The following is a 15,864-nucleotide window of genomic DNA, read 5'->3' as shown; positions in this document are numbered from 1 at the left end:
AGTCAGCTGACTGTAAAAATATTAAGGGTTGTACAAACACTATTACTACAAGCAGTGGAGAAGAAATATCAGTAATTTGTCTTTTAGCAAAAGAGATCATGAGGCCTAAAAAGTAAGATCAAAAATAAGTGTAGGCTAGCACATATTCCAATAGCTACTCAGGTACTTATTTCACATTTCTTTCTATGGGTTATTCCAAATGAATATGATAAAATGGTAAGTGTAAAAAATGTATTGGAAAAAAATAAAAAGGCTACTCCATTTTGGCTCCTCAGGTTGCCACACTGGTGAAATCCTGTGGATAACTATAGGCTCCCTTAAATGTCCTATTATGTGCATAATGAGCTCCAGTACATATTACAAGTGTATCAACGTCTTTAATTAGGTTACTAGAGGAGTTTTTCAAGTTCATATAGGAACGTATGGATACATGCCCTTTTTGAAAGTAGGGTTAGAGGTTCTCCAGAGGGTTCTGGACATGTGGCGATCCGAGCAACCACAAATTACCAGAACACTTTAAATGCTATTCAGCTATAATTAAATCAGTGATACATTTAATGGTCGTCAATCTTTCTGTGTTCTGTCAACAATATAATTCACCTTGGAAAATGGCCTACAAAAGGGTCGTTTTTGTCCCGAGACAGTTGCCTGTGGTTTATCTTAATTCCTCTTCAATTAAATGTTTATAAGGTCCGCTTCACTGTTAATGGGCATATCTTACTCTCACACGCAGTCATTACCAACTTCATGTGGCCCATTTTCTTCTCTTTTGGGAATGCCTCAAATGTCCCTCTCTACCATTCTCACACTTCAGGATCTAGGTCTGCCTCCTTCAACACCACATCAAACACATCAAGAATATATATTTATTTTTATGAGGGATGAGGCATTGCATATCAACTTAATTGTTAAGACAAGACATTCACACAATATTTAAAAATAATTGTACTGTATACTTTAATATCACTTATCCACAGAAGGCGGCTCTGATAGGCTCTTTCATATTTTCATCCTCATTTGAACATCCAATATCACAGTGCCACAGTGTATTTCTCAAGAATCTGATATTTATTATCTGAAACATGGGCAGATTTTGTCCACACTGTAGCTTCTTGGGCTATCTCTATGTAAACAAAATAAGAAGATCTCAACATACGAGACCATAATAACCCATGCCTTTATGTACAGTCAACCTGGGAGGATACAAAATGCAAGTCTTCTCTCTGTATTTAATCATTCACAGGTATTTCACAAAGAAAGGCAATTAGGAAGAAGAAGAAAGAAAAAAAAAACAAGAACAAAAATTAAATTATATTGTCCAATAAAATACGTTCTAGTGATTTGGTGTCCCATCTACTCGTGTTTGACATCAGGCATCTGAGTCTTACTTCATAATTGGCACATCACAACATTTAGACTGTGTTGACCGTGAAAGAGAGAGAAAGGCATGAACAAGGGTCATGGTCATGTTAAAAACCATGCAATCATCAAATTATTTTTATCAGAGTCTAAATTGCACTTGATTTTGGTCATCAACAGCAGCTTAAATAGTAAAGCAGTCTGTTCCTCTATTTTTGTCTACATAGGAATTTAATGTTATGACTGGCTTTCTCAGTTCTTCTTTTATCTTTGTTATCAAAATGTGCTAGAACTGTCAAGTATATTTCAACAATGAAAGCTGTAAGAATTCTCCATCCTTTTTTCCATCATCCAAGTTTTCAGTTTGAATGTAGTCATTATTGTTTGGCAAAGTTGCTAATTTTAGGCATCGTTTGTACATAAGAACAGAGGACTGAAAATACACAAGACTTAAACGCAGTATTGACAGGGCTGAATCAAGCTGGGTAGGAGTTGTGATGAAATCTCCGAATGGTAAATCATGTAAGTCTTTTTCTCATTTAATAATACTTTAACAAATGTTTAACAAGCAAATAAGAAAAAGCAAACATGCATTATTAAAAGTATTTTGGCGAGAATTTGGCTTCAATCTCACATGAAATGTGCACAAAGTCTGTGTCTTTGAGTAAGTGTGTGAATTAGTTTCCATGTGATCATAGGCTGTATAAAATGCATTCATTTTTAAATTATAGACTTTGGTTAGGAATCTAATGTCTGGCAGAATAAAAGGCTAAAAAATGGAATAATTTATAAATATTAAATCAAGCACAAATAATTAATACCCCATATTTGCCTGATCTTAACTAGGCTTCTCCAAAAAAGTTTCTCATAATTAAATAGCTAAAATATTGTCTCAGATGTTGGAAAACAATGTTAAATTTAAAAGCAAGTTACAATGAGATGGCTTGCAGTCATTTACCATTGGTTCTAACCTGTGACAATTATATCATCAAACACATAACATTGTCAGATGTTTTAAGGTTATGTGATAATTTAAAACCATAGATGTCAGTAAAATACAAGTGAACAAGAGACAGATTTTTAATCTAAGCTGCCTTAATGGTATATTTTGAAAAGTGCAAATGTGAGCCACAATAATGTATTCCATAAGCATCTCTATCAGATGTGTTCTCTCAGAGATCTTCTCATGATTATAGAAAGATTTGTTTGGTGTTAATCCTATTTTTACTGATTCATCAATCGCTTGGTCAAGGAATTCATTTAGGTAGAACAAGGAATGCATTAAACATACATTACCACATTACTGCACTGCTATATTTGCAACTCTAAAAATACTATCCAACGTTTTAAAAAGGAATCTCTGTGTAAAAAATAAATGAAATAAAACAAAAAAGAACACACATACACACACATACACACGTTTGAAAAACCATCCATAATCCATTCGTCACATTTGCACTGAAACATGCAAGGTTTAAATCTCAGTTCTGTCATACATTTGTGCCTACCACAGCATTTAGCACTCAGTGCTGTCATTTCAAATTCAAAAACGCAGCCTCTCTGTAATATGAAGACTTCTGGAAGCTCAGATTTAGTTCAAATGAAAGTGTTACCAGCTTGAGTAGAAACAATTCCTTCTTTTATTCTTTCCTTACTATATTTCTTTCCCTTTTATCCTTCCTTCCTTCAATTCCTCTTTTCCTCCCCGCTTCCTTTCCTGACTGATGGAAGTATTGAAAGGCTTTGAAAAATAAGAGAAGACTGCGACAGAGTTAATGGTATTTGTTAAGACAGACGAGTTAAATGTCTTCAAGAGGAATGTATCTGAAAAAGGAATGCAATGCTTGTGTTAACATTGTACAAAAACTCGCTCCAAAATTTGTAAATGGACAACCCTCCACAATCTATACATTCAGGCACTGAAAAAAATAACATGCCAATATGTAACTAAAAAAGGTTAGTTGCACCCAATTTCCCTTAAAGGAGCAAGGGAACTGAATCCTTAAGGTTGGCATTCCTGCATTATTCTACTCAGTAGTAAGGTCATGTGCTCCTCCGTCTCCAGCTGAATGCTGAAGTGATCGCAAAGCACCCAAAGCGCTGTCGGTTCTCATCCTGGCACAGATGTCTTATAGGACCAGTGAATCTCTTCTGTGTGGGTGCGTCGCTCCTTTGTGGTCTACGTTGGTTCACCTTCCCGTGGACCCCATGGTGTCGCCGTTTGAAGGGCCAGTTTCCTGGACTCACTCCAGCTTCCTGAACTCAGTCTTGTAAATATATGAGGGCTTTACAAAAAAGCTAACTTGAACAGCCATACAATGGCTAAACATAAACCATATATCTACTATTTTTGAATTCTTCTCTACTTATTAATACGAGTCCTCAATCTCGGCTTGATCATCTTACGTGATTAAGTCTGAGACCTTTGGAAGCGGCGAGGAGGTCCAGGTCGGCGTTAACCGCTGTCGGAGGAAGTGTGCGGGGCAGTGGAAGGGGAGCGCCGCCGTCTGGAGGGAGTCCAGGAGCGTTCTGAGCCCAGCGAAGCGGGGCGGAAGCGGTGCACGAAGCCATCCAGGAGGTCCTGCTGCTGCTGAGTTATGGCTTGGGAGATCAGACAGGGCAGAGCCTGCAGGCTGCCGGTGACTGCGTCCAGTTTGTCCTCCAGCGTGCCAATGCGCTTGTCCAGCTCCTCACTGCGTTCCTGCAGCTCTGACACCAGGTCGTACATCACATTCTGTGTCTAAAAAAAGAGCACAGAGAAAGAGTGAGATCATATGAAACCAATCAATTAATTAATATCAATCCAGCCATCCATTTATTCCTACATTTAGTTTAAATATCTATTTTTTACTTTAGTACTACACTTTAGAAGAATCAACCCTGCCTCCTTGGGCATCAGTGAACATTTGTATATTTTGCACTAGTTGTGTTTGAGTCCCTTAATTGCCAAAGTAATTGCTACTTTCAGGGCCCAAAAATCTAGTAAAGACATCATTAATGCTGTTCTTTTCACACTGTATGATTATCTGGGGTAGAATTTAGCAAGATCATGTGTGCGTCAGACCGGAGTTCTCGCGTGAGACTGGAATTGTTATTAAAAATGATAGCCCACAAGAAGCTTGCGACAAATTGTTTGTGCGCTCATTTGCAGCGAAAAGGCAGTAGGTCATCATTGTTGTAATTTTCAGTCGAAACACATTTCTCACAGCAGGATTTTGATTCTCAAGTGCGTCTGCGACTCATCTGCGATTCTCTCAGATTTCATCTTTGATAATTCGCATTGCATGATTGTCATTCGCGTGAACAAGCACTGATTTCCCTATGATTTCAGGCATTTGTCAGCGATTTCCCAAAACCTGTCGGCGAATCAAAATTGAGAATTAGTATCAGTAACTGCCGTGTGCAACGCTTCCAGGTTCTACGTCAGAAAGCCGGCTATTAATTCGATGATTAAAGGGTTACTTCAGCGATTAGCATATGGCTTTCTATCAGTAGAAACCCTGGAGTATATTCAAATAATCGTGCTCCCCCCTCTCATATCTCCATGAGACAAGAGATTTATGCATTTTATTTCTGGAAAAACTACTCTGGTGACGCAAATATCGTCGATTTGCGTCATTGGTCAAATGTTTGGCCAGACGCTAAAGACTACAGCCAGCAGAGGGAGCTATTTCGCACATAGGGGATGGGGTCGCACTCACAGCTCAGCTCGACTCAGGCATTCATGGAAACGGTGTGGCCGCGGAGCAAAGTGAGTATTTTATCTTCTCAAGTTAATTCCTATGAAAGTTAATCTTCCAGGCATGAACTGAAAACGCGCCAGACTGAACACACACTGAGAACTACTACGTGGACGCGTTTACCTCAGCTCTCATCACGAGAGCTCCTTTAGCTCATCACGATGCGTGCAATCTGACTCATGTCTGTTCTCTAACTGAACTGATTTTATGAGGATGAACGCAGGGGTGGGAAAGTAAAAGTGATTCAGTAGCGGTGGCTTTGGGAGTGGCCTCACAGGGCAGCGTCGCGAAGCATTCTGGGAATTGTAGTCTTTCATCTCCATGAGACAAAAATAAATTGTCTGTCTTTTCTCAGTCTAGAAAGCACCAAATTAAAAAATAATTTCACTTTTCTACTGCATTAATGACCCAGTTTAAATACAGATTCATCTTCCCAGCGCTGAAGTACCCCTTTAATGTCACATTTAACTTGATTTGGTTCATGATGCAGAAGGTTATATGCACGGTACAAAGCCTTTAACGTACCTTCGCCAAGTCCACCAGAGTGTTGGCCTGGTCATTGAGTTTCCTTTGCTCCATTTTCACACTGCGGAGCCTGGGAGGAGGCAGGGTTATGGAGGGGTGGGGGGTTGGGAGGAGGGGGACGTTAGGGAAGAGTAACAGATTCCTGTCAGGAAGACTTGATAAGGATGAGGGATAGAGAGAGAGTGGCCTGCATGCAAGCATTCACAGTCCTGTTTGCCATACCAGTCATGCAAACCCAATCTATGAAATGTAAAGAAGAGAAAACTCTTAACTTAACGTTCAAACATGACACATCTCCTTTTGCCCCTGCAGGCACGCGTCAACCATTCACAAAAAAAGCCATCCGAGAGCCTCGTTTGTGGATGAGGTCAAAGGAAGTGGCAAACAGCTGAGGTAGAGGTATATGTGACACCGCTGAAAATGCTTGTGAGAATGGCATTGCTTGCTGTGGGCTTGGTTCTGAACAAAATTTTAAAAGAATGTGTTAATGAATTTTTTTTTATTTGTGCCATAGCAACTATGAAAGAGTACAGGGATGACTCTGACCATGAGGAGACATTGTAAGAAAGGCTGCCTTAATATCCTGCCCGTTACGTGTCGTAAGATTAAAAGAATGTGAATCTTCCGCTCCGATTTGTCATTCATTAGCTAAATGCCAAGCTTTGAAAAATGTTAGCATTTTTTTTCTTTTCAAGCTTAATGGGTTTATTTTGGAGTATCCAAAAATAAAAATCTGGAGATGCAGGACATGGTCAGCATTCTTTCTAATGCAAAAACTCCATATCATCTTGCATCAAAGCCCTGGATGACCCTAAATGTCTTTAGCTAAAGTTAGTGGCTGTGGTGGAGGGGAACACGGCATCAACCGAATACATGCTTTATCTATAGACACAGTCTATAGAGGTTAATTGCAAGATTATTTAATGAAAATCAATGTTTAAAGGTGTTGTTTATGAATGTCCTGAACATCCTGTCCCACATACTAAGCTTAGTTGTCCTCTGGACACACGAGGTGGGGCTATCAATGCAAGTTAATACAGAGGTTTACGCTGTTGAATAATGGATTTGGTGCAAATGAACAAATCAACAGTTCCAAAGATGCTTCTCCTTCAGAAGGTTACATAAAACCATACAGCATTAAGTAATGTTGCATCTTTTTCATTCTAGACTTAGAATGGAGAGAAGCAATATAGGTAACCAAAATCGGCATTCAGCTTCCGACTCCATGCATATGAAACAGAGACAGGGAGGATGTGGGGAGAAAAACACAGAGGACAAAACTTACTTCTGAGCTCTGCAGTGATAGAGCAGAACGAAGACAAAACACAGTTCAAGTTTAGAAACCACAACATATACACAACATGTGAGCCATTACACTGCACTAACCATAACCACAAGGTAAGGGTTTGGGGAAGGAGAGGGGAGAAGGACAATCATCACATTACAAAGAATAACATGCTGACTGATTCTCCTGAGAAGGTTCAGAAATCAATCCTAACGTCTTTGACACTCGATTGATAAGAACTTATGATACAAGTGGGGATCATTTTGGGAACTGGATTACCAAATACCTGCCCCTTCTAATTCGACATGACTTTAGAAAATATACAACAGTTCCTTAAAAAAGAAAAAAAGGAACAAAACCAAAACGTTCAAAACATAAAACACTGTAGTTACTCGAATTTGTGAAGACAAACAAAACACACAGTTGAACATTCAGTATAAATGTATATCCACAAAATTGCTACATTTTAGCTTGTAATCATAATAATTGTACAATTAATAATATCTGCAGTTTATCATAAATAAATAGCATGCCAAAATTCTGAAGTGTAGAAACAGTTTGCTTACTGGTGAATGGCCTGCAAGAACTTGCGCTGATGTTTGCGCACTTTGGCATGATCTATCTTCTTCACTAATTTTGTGTGTTTGTAGATGAGCCATGTTTCCCTGAGTACATTGGCAGCTGTGTTCTTTACCTGGGAGAAATAGATGAAAAATCTATATTACTACAGAATTGCAATACATCACCATTGACCATTATCCATTTTCCAGAGAAACTGTATTTTTAGCACTGAGGGGAAGTTTCATTTTAAAAAACAAACAGATATCAGGATTGGTTCAAATACAAGCACATATTATTTTCTAATAAATACTCTCATCACTTACTCGTTTACAAAGTTGGGTGTCCATCATGAAATTGTGGACGTGTTTCTCAGCTTTTGTCAATTCTAACTTTCTGGCCACCACCGCGACTACAAGTGCAGTGCAACCAGCTCCCTACACGAAGAGATAATGAATAGTTTCTGTTTTCAGCATAGATATTAACACTCAAAATGGGACAAAAAAGTTATTTTCACAAATGCAGACTAAATTTATTTGAAATACTACATTTAAATATAATTCCATTTTTAAAGGCGTACCATGATTCCTGTGAGAAGACAGACCCCTTTCCCACAGTATGTATGAGGGACCATATCTCCATAGCCAATTGATAGGAAAGTTATGGAAATTAGCCACATAGCTCCAAGAAAGTTACTAGTGACTTCCTGTTTGTCATGATACCTAGAATAGTAAGAACAGAATAGGCAGAGAATCTAAATCAGGCTGTGGAAAAAAAGGCTGATTTTGCCCAACTGACAAAACTATTGGAAACATTTCTGGTGGAATATATGTAGGATATATGTCGAATTTGGAAAAATTAAATCTCAACATCAGGTCTTTGATGACCTCCCCACCCCCCTAATAAAATACACTAACGAAAAAAACAAAACAAAAAATGACAGAAAAATGACCAAAAAGCTATAAATACAGACAATAGAGTATTATTTAAAATGTAATGTTTTTGACCATAGAACATTCTGTACCTTTGCAGACTCAAAACTAAATGTTCTGCTGCAATATATATAAAGTGAAAGCAGTAATAAATAAATGAATGAATGAATGAATAAATAAATGTAAGTGTTTAAACAATTATGAAAATAAAAAATCCCTTTAAAACACTAATTATGATGTATTTTCAATAGGAAGTTAAACAACCAGCACGAGTGGTCAAATATAATCCTGTTACTTTTCACTTGGCATATCAGCCATGCTTGACTGTGAAATGCAGTCCACAAGATCCAGATCAGCTATAGCAATGTTTAAAAATCCAAATTTAAATGACCTAACTTATTGTCCCCAGACTAGACTATTGCTAGCAGCTCATCCTCATATCTGCAGGAGGTTGAACTTTTTTCAGCAGCCTGTCAAGGAGGGGCTAAGCACAGGTCAGAAGACATTTATCTGCATTTAATACAATGGGAACACTTTTGATAAGGAATAACAAAACAAGGCACAGGCTTTTCAACAGTCATATTGAGAAGCCGGACTGACCCACAATGTTAATTCAGTGTCTAATCAAACACATTGATTGCAAAAAAAAAGTGAAATGCTCAACATCCCCTCTAAGACCGCATACTCAAAACACAAGAGAGGTCATGCCACCAGCAGTCGCCCCTGTCTATAGCACAATTCAACTCTGTGGCCATGCTCTAAGAGCAGGAGCGTTGTAATTTTTTTAAAATTAGTATTATTCTTCAATGTAGTGGGAAAGCCCCATTATCACATGCGAAAAGCATAGTTACCATGCAGGCATTTTAAAGAAGAAATCCACATCCTGCATGCTGAATAAGCCAGTATATTGAGAGCAAAAATACAAACCCTATAATAAAACACAGTATATGCATGTTGATCACAGTATATGCAAGTTATTAAAAATTTGTTCTAGTGAGGGATTATTCACAGAAATTAGGATATTTGCCCATGTGCTACATAGCTATTGTGAAACAACACACAGTGCTAGCACAAACCATTCTCATATAGGTTTAGTCATTTTCAATGATCTTTTTTGAAGCTGGTGTCAGATCTCAGAGGTATAACAAGTCTCGGCATACCAGAATGTACTCTCGAAGAGCTCTGGTAAAGACCCTTTTTTACATCAGACTTGCATTCTACAATTATCCCAACAATATGCTTGCTCTTAGAAGTCTAATAGATGCTAATAATTCACATGGCACAATTTTGAGAAGAGGTCGTATCCTGTGAGGTCTGTCTGTTTGCACACATGAACATGAATATGCAACGCAGGTCTGATCATGACTACGCACACTGTCTTCATCATTAGCTTGCCTTTGTTTTGACAGTGAACAATTGCATTAACATTTCCCTCAATGCTAATAATTGAAAGCAAAAAGCTACATACTGGCCTTCTAAAGCTCTCAATATACTGTATGCAATACTGGCATAAAATGGAGAAGAGCTGGCACCACCTTCAACTTAGATCAAGAAGTCTATCTGGAAAAAAAAATGTTTCCCCAAATATCCCGTCATATCCCAATTCACATAGAACCCCATACAGTTGTTTAATAGCAGAATTCACAGAGCCCAGCAATCCCATACCTTTAATGACTCGTACCCTGACAGCATGGTTAAAAGATGCAATGATGGAGCAAATATAAAGCCATATATAACAACATATATAACTATGTTAACGAGGGATGCCCAAATACTAATAAGCCAATAATTATTTCCATGTTGTGGCCAATAATTCATAAATGGACAATAATAAAATTCTATAAGATATTATAATGCTACAAGTGAATTTAGACATCACATCGGTAAATGCACAGCAAGTAAAATGGATATTCAATTTAAAATTTGCTAAATATTACATTTGACAGCGTAATTTATTGTTTTGAAAGACTTTGAAAACTTATGTGAGCATAAGATGATGGAAATCTAGTAAAAAAGGGAAATGATTGTGCACAATGATATATTCAATATATCCTGATTCAAATAATAATAATAAACATATATATTTTGCTAAGTAAAAAAATAAAAATAGGTGAAATGAAAATGTACAATTAAATATTCAATATAACCTGAAGCAAATATATGAAATACAAAAAAAGTATAAAGTAAATAAAAAGTACCAATGTCAGTTGATAACTGCTATGGTACCAATATATTGTGCAAAGTCTAAAAATAGGGTAAATAAATAAGTATGCATAAATACATATTCAATATACAAATAAATGTAAACAAAGGCACCGACATCGGTTGATAACCGATATTTTACCGATTGTGCATCCCTAATGTTAATTATCACACAGTGGCATTGCCCAACACATATAATCCCATAGTTTAGTCCCATATTCCCTTACATAGTTTACTTCAGTGTCCGCTCACACTGCAAGTTACAGGCCTCAGTGTGACAAAACCAGACAAGGTTGAGACACAATATTACACTTCTCTGGAGAAAGGTAAGATGCTTTGAGCACAAGTAAACAATCATCAGGACACGTTTTTGTAGAAACAGTCCTTCTAGCATTAATTAAACATATGCTGTCTCTGAGCTGCTGTTTATTCATACTCTGATTTCCATCCTTAACACAACACTCCAGTTACTGTGTGCTCTAAAGACAGCATACATGGAGATATTGTTGAGCATCTTGAAAAAATGGAAGGGATTGTACTATAATGCACCTTCTGAAATGCTCTATTCCCATCTAAGGAGATAATGCTTTTCTGCTATTGTACTTTCAGCTACACGAAAACGCTATTGTTTGAGAAGGAGATAAAGATGGAATGATGCATGGAATTGTACGTACATTTGGGGAAAGGGCCTGAGAGAAGGAAACTGCCTGAATCATGCAAAATATTCAGGGAAAAGTGGGCAGGGAGGGGGCGGAAACAGGACCAAGAGATGTGAAGCGATGAACAGGAGGTGTGTGAATGATAAGCCGACGTTGCAAATAGCAGCAATGTTCCTCTAATGTCCCAGCCCTTCCTCCATTTTCCCGTCCCTCCCATTCCAGATGGACTCCGTGCTCGTCCAGTCTCACACCGTTCTGCCCTTTGGGCTGGCCAGTGTGCTTAGAGAAAAGAAAAAAGTGCAGTAAAAGGCCCAATTTAACAGCACTTTGGAGAAACGAGCGCCTCTTTTGAATGACGACAGAGCAGTAAACATGAAGACTACCATGCTGTTTCATAGTTTACCAGAAGTGGGAACCCAGTAGTCTAGCATTCTAAAACCTTGCTTTCTCGTCTCTGAAGAGACTGTGCTAGAATGGACAGCAACGTTTCACCTTTTTGTGCTCAATTTGTCATGGACAAGCATTCAGCCCAGTGTTGATCAACTGCTTGGCCATATTTTCTTTGGCAATCGTTTAGGTTTAAGCTAAACAAATGTGCGATCAAACGTTTGACCTGACCGTTGTAGCAACCTACATTAAAACACTACAAAGATGCAAAGAAAATGCACATGTATCAGGTAAAATTCAAAGGTTTGTTTCACAGGTTTTGCTGAAGCTCTCTTTTGTGCTGGGGCGTATTACAGTTCAATAACAGCTGCTGAAGGAATAATCGGAAGAAAAAAAAGACTTGCCCTCAGGCCTGTTTGTAAAGGTGATTTGAAGGAGCTGCTCCATTTTAACACAAACTCCCTCCTCCTCCTCCTCCCTCCCTCCTACTCCCGAGCACTTTAGAAAGAGACGCTTGATTCATAGTGCTGAGCAAATCATAGCTTTCCAAACCATTAGTGCATTTGCTATCAACAAACTTCTCTTTTGCGGATGGTGCCACATTCACACATGTTTTTTTTTTCCTTCGTTTTTATCAATAAATTAGTCTATTAGAGTTTTTATTTTTCGGTCAGAGCTGCTGAATCCCACCCCCTCCCCCCTCTTAGAGCAGCAGTGGCACCAGCTCAATGAACAATGATAGGTTTTCCACGGCTAGAGAACGAGGACTCACATGGCATCCCTATGGAGCAGCATAGAGGGGAAATAGAAAGTACAACAGTGAATTATAGTCACACACACGCACTCGAAACCTCCCATTCGTTCATATAGACACGCACAGGCAACGCAAATTACTCACGCAAGAAAAAACCAGAGTGTGGGCAGCATCGTGTCGTGCATTGCAGCCGATGAGACTGGGGTGCAGAGTGCTGGGAAGTGGTATGGTGTAACATCAAAAGCTTCACCTCGTTTACCACTCCAAACTCTTCACAGATGCCTGTTCAGTCTCTTATAAACTCACCAAAGTGAAATATAGCCAGAGACTGATCCTTTTGTGTACCATCTTTCTGCCACAGAGATGAGAGTTACTGACACCTCTTCTTGTCATCTCTTTTCTTTTGAAAAGCATTTTTTTCCAGTGGTGGAACAACTGGGCTTTTTATTAGGGCTACTTAGGGCTGGGTATCAGTTGAAATCAATTTTGATTCACAAGCACTCGATGCAATTCAGTCTGATTACAAATTTGATCGCAATTTATTTGGACATATATCAATTATAATTTCCATTTTATTCATATATGAAGGAAATTCACTGTATGTTTTTGATTGACTTAAAATAATTGATTTAAAAGATTCGTTTGTTTGTGAATTAAACACATTACATTCAATGTAAACTGGTTAAATATAAATTTCTTTCTTTGCGTTTAGATTAAATTACTTATCAAGAGGGATTACCCCTGAGGGACCAATATTATGATTGTTAAAATGAAGATTCATCTGAAAATAAATACTTTTTACCCAGCCCTGTTATATAAGCATAATAAATTTCTAGTGCCTCATTCACACTGACAGCTTTTTGCGCAATTCATTGCAAATATTCACCCAGTCACATTATCTGTGGGCTGTATAACTGGATGTAGCTTTTGAAAATCTGATCACAAATTAAATGTACGGCCGTTAAACTTCTTGCTGTAGGAGGAAATTTGTATATTCCTCAACCACCACCAATGTGCAGCATCCACCTGGATGATGCGACGGCAGTCATATTGCGCCAGAACGCCCACCACACACCAGCTTATGGGTGGAGAGGAGACAGAGTGATGAAGCTAATCAGTTTATGGGGATTATTAGGAGGCCATGATGGACAGAGGCCAATGGGCCAGGATGCCGTGGTTACACCCCTACTCTTTTTTCGAAGGACATCCTGGAATTTTTAATGACCACAGAGAGTCCTCCGGTTTAGCGTCTCATCTGAAGGATGTGCTTGTTACTGTAGTGTCCCCATCACTATACCTGGGCGTTAGGCACTGCCGCTTGAACTGAGGCGTCTATACAGCAATCTGTCCCGCCATATTAAAGAGCATCAAAACTGCATTTTTTGTTTCAATTTCATAATAAAATGCACAGAATTGAGAGATGACACTTTGTTTCTTATCAAAAGTAACGTGGAGCTTATTGAAATTATTGGTGGTTAGGCTACAACACTACTCATCACATAAGACACGTACTGAAAATTTGCAGCAGGGATATGTGCCGTTGTTACATCCCCTAATAAATATTTTATCAAATGCCAAGGAAGACTTTCATTTTGTGACATAAGGTAAAGAGAGGTCAACCTCAACAATGGGCCAGGGCTGCGCTGGGGAAGCAAAGGGGTATTCGGTACGCCATGACAGTTATGGGTACGCACCGTAGATATCGCAGTTTTTAGGTTCGGTTTTAATATTGTTAAAGATTTAGTTCGCCCAAAAATGAAAATTCTGTCATTATTACTTACCCTCATGTTGTTCAACGGCGTAAGACCTCTGTTAAAAAAAATGTTTTGGCCCAAAAACCCAGAAATAACTACTTTCCGAATGGCTGATTTCAAAACACTGCTTCGTGTAGTGTCGGAGCATTATGAATCAGTGTAACGAATCAGAATCGATACACTGATTCATTAAGCTCCGAAGCTTTATGAAACAGTGTTTTGAAATCGGGCATCTCTTTATATGTCGTTATTTAGTTTTTGTTTTTTGCACACAAAAATTATTCTCGTCTCTTCATAAAATTATTGTAGAGCCACTGTAGTGAGACAGGCTTTTTAATGACATCTTTATTATCTTTAATGGGTCTTGAGAGAGGAAATGTCATTGGTGTCAATGAAGGCCTGTCTAAGCCATCAGATTTCAACAAAAATATTTTCATTTGTGTACCAAAGATGAACGGAGGTCTTGAAAGGAGGTCTTGAAAGATGAAAGGTGTCGAACGACATACGGGTGAGTAATTAATGACAATTTTCATTTTTGGGTGAACTAACCCTTTAAACTCCTAGTCTTGCTTATACTCACCTACAGCATCTCACAGGAGATGAATCAAGTGCAATAACTTACGATTGGTTTGTCATTTCAAGTTGCTGGAAGTGTGAATGGGGCTTAAAGAAGTTTCTGCACAGCCCTATTTATTCAAATATGTTTGAAAGATTAATTCTGATTAAATTAATTCTGGTGCAAGGCATGTGTTGGAGAGGTAAAGGTAAGGAGAAGCGGTAACACAGGCAGGAATGGCAAAGACAAAGTACAGATAAAACAGTTAATGATCATTGTCTTTTGAATCTAACCCAATAATCACACTGCTGCTTTAGCCCAACAAGGTTGTGTATGTCCATTTCCTAATGTGCCTTAATATGTCGAAATCTACACTGCCTCATGGGATGAGATCATGATGATGCCGTTTTTGAAGTGGGTATCCTCGGGGCTCCTCAAAATTACCAAAACAAACCATTCCGCAAACAAACAATTAGGCAGTCATGAATTATTTAACAATTGCTAATACAGCTTACAAAACATGGACTGGGATTTGTGGTGCAATCGCAGAGCTGATGGGAGAAAAGCTCTTCATACAGGCAGCGTGAGGCTGTTGGAGATGCTCCTGGAGGGAATGAGTGAGTGGGAGATGCAGAGAGAAGAAGAGCAAGAGACAGAAAAAGAGAGCGAGAACGAGTGGAGGGGAGGGGTATAGCTGTGTAGCTCGGGATCACAGTCGCTGTGGTGCCATACCTCTCACAGACCCGAACGGTCCAGGCCGCGATGATCCAGGAGGAGATGCTGAAGACCAGCAGCACGGTGCCCGGGCAGATGGTCATGAGGGTCTTCATGACGAAGCGCGTGTTGAAGTTGATCTTGTTGAGGGCACCTATACTGCGCGAGGATGCGTCTGTGAAGAGCTTGCTATGAAGGAGCATGACCCGGCCAATCAGGTAGAGGCGAAGGAACATTGGGATGGAAAGAATGATGTCTACGTCGGCGTCGGCCACAGAGGGCACGTAGGTGAAAGCCAGCCGGGCCGTCCACGTGAACACATACTGGCCCGGGATCGGGTGAATGGCACACACCAGCAGCTCCAGGACAATAAAGAAGATGCGCTCATACGTCATGGCTATCCTCCAGTCATCCGCCCCATTGTCCACCATGAACAGCT

The 15,864-nt window shown here is 39.0% G+C and overlaps 1 protein-coding gene across 6 annotated transcripts in view; it reads right to left on the bottom strand.

The window, feature by feature from the left end:
• Positions 1-852: 852 nt before the first annotated feature.
• Positions 853-15,864, bottom strand: part of kcnn1a (potassium intermediate/small conductance calcium-activated channel, subfamily N, member 1a) — a 35,999-nt gene continuing 20,987 nt past the window's right edge. The window contains exons 4-10 of one of the 6 annotated variants that reach the window (XM_067453783.1): positions 15,444-15,862; positions 8,048-8,189; positions 7,794-7,904; positions 7,476-7,603; positions 6,910-6,918; positions 5,625-5,694; positions 853-4,099 (exon numbers count right to left, since the gene is read on the bottom strand). In XM_067453783.1, the coding sequence (XP_067309884.1) occupies positions 3,815-4,099; positions 5,625-5,694; positions 6,910-6,918; positions 7,476-7,603; positions 7,794-7,904; positions 8,048-8,189; positions 15,444-15,862 (1,164 nt within the window). In that variant the 3' untranslated portion in view covers positions 853-3,814. Of the gene's footprint in view, positions 4,100-5,624; positions 5,695-5,826; positions 7,001-7,475; positions 7,604-7,793; positions 7,905-8,047; positions 8,190-15,443; positions 15,863-15,864 lie in introns of those variants that run through there. The other 5 variants (XR_010907819.1, XM_067453784.1, XR_010907820.1 and 2 more) reach the window with 5 other exon arrangements.

The sequence above is a fragment of the Pseudorasbora parva genome, chromosome 9 (assembly GCF_024679245.1).
Source record: "Pseudorasbora parva isolate DD20220531a chromosome 9, ASM2467924v1, whole genome shotgun sequence".
NCBI lineage: Eukaryota > Metazoa > Chordata > Actinopteri > Cypriniformes > Gobionidae > Pseudorasbora > Pseudorasbora parva.
This window is presented reverse-complemented; position numbering and strand designations above follow the sequence as displayed.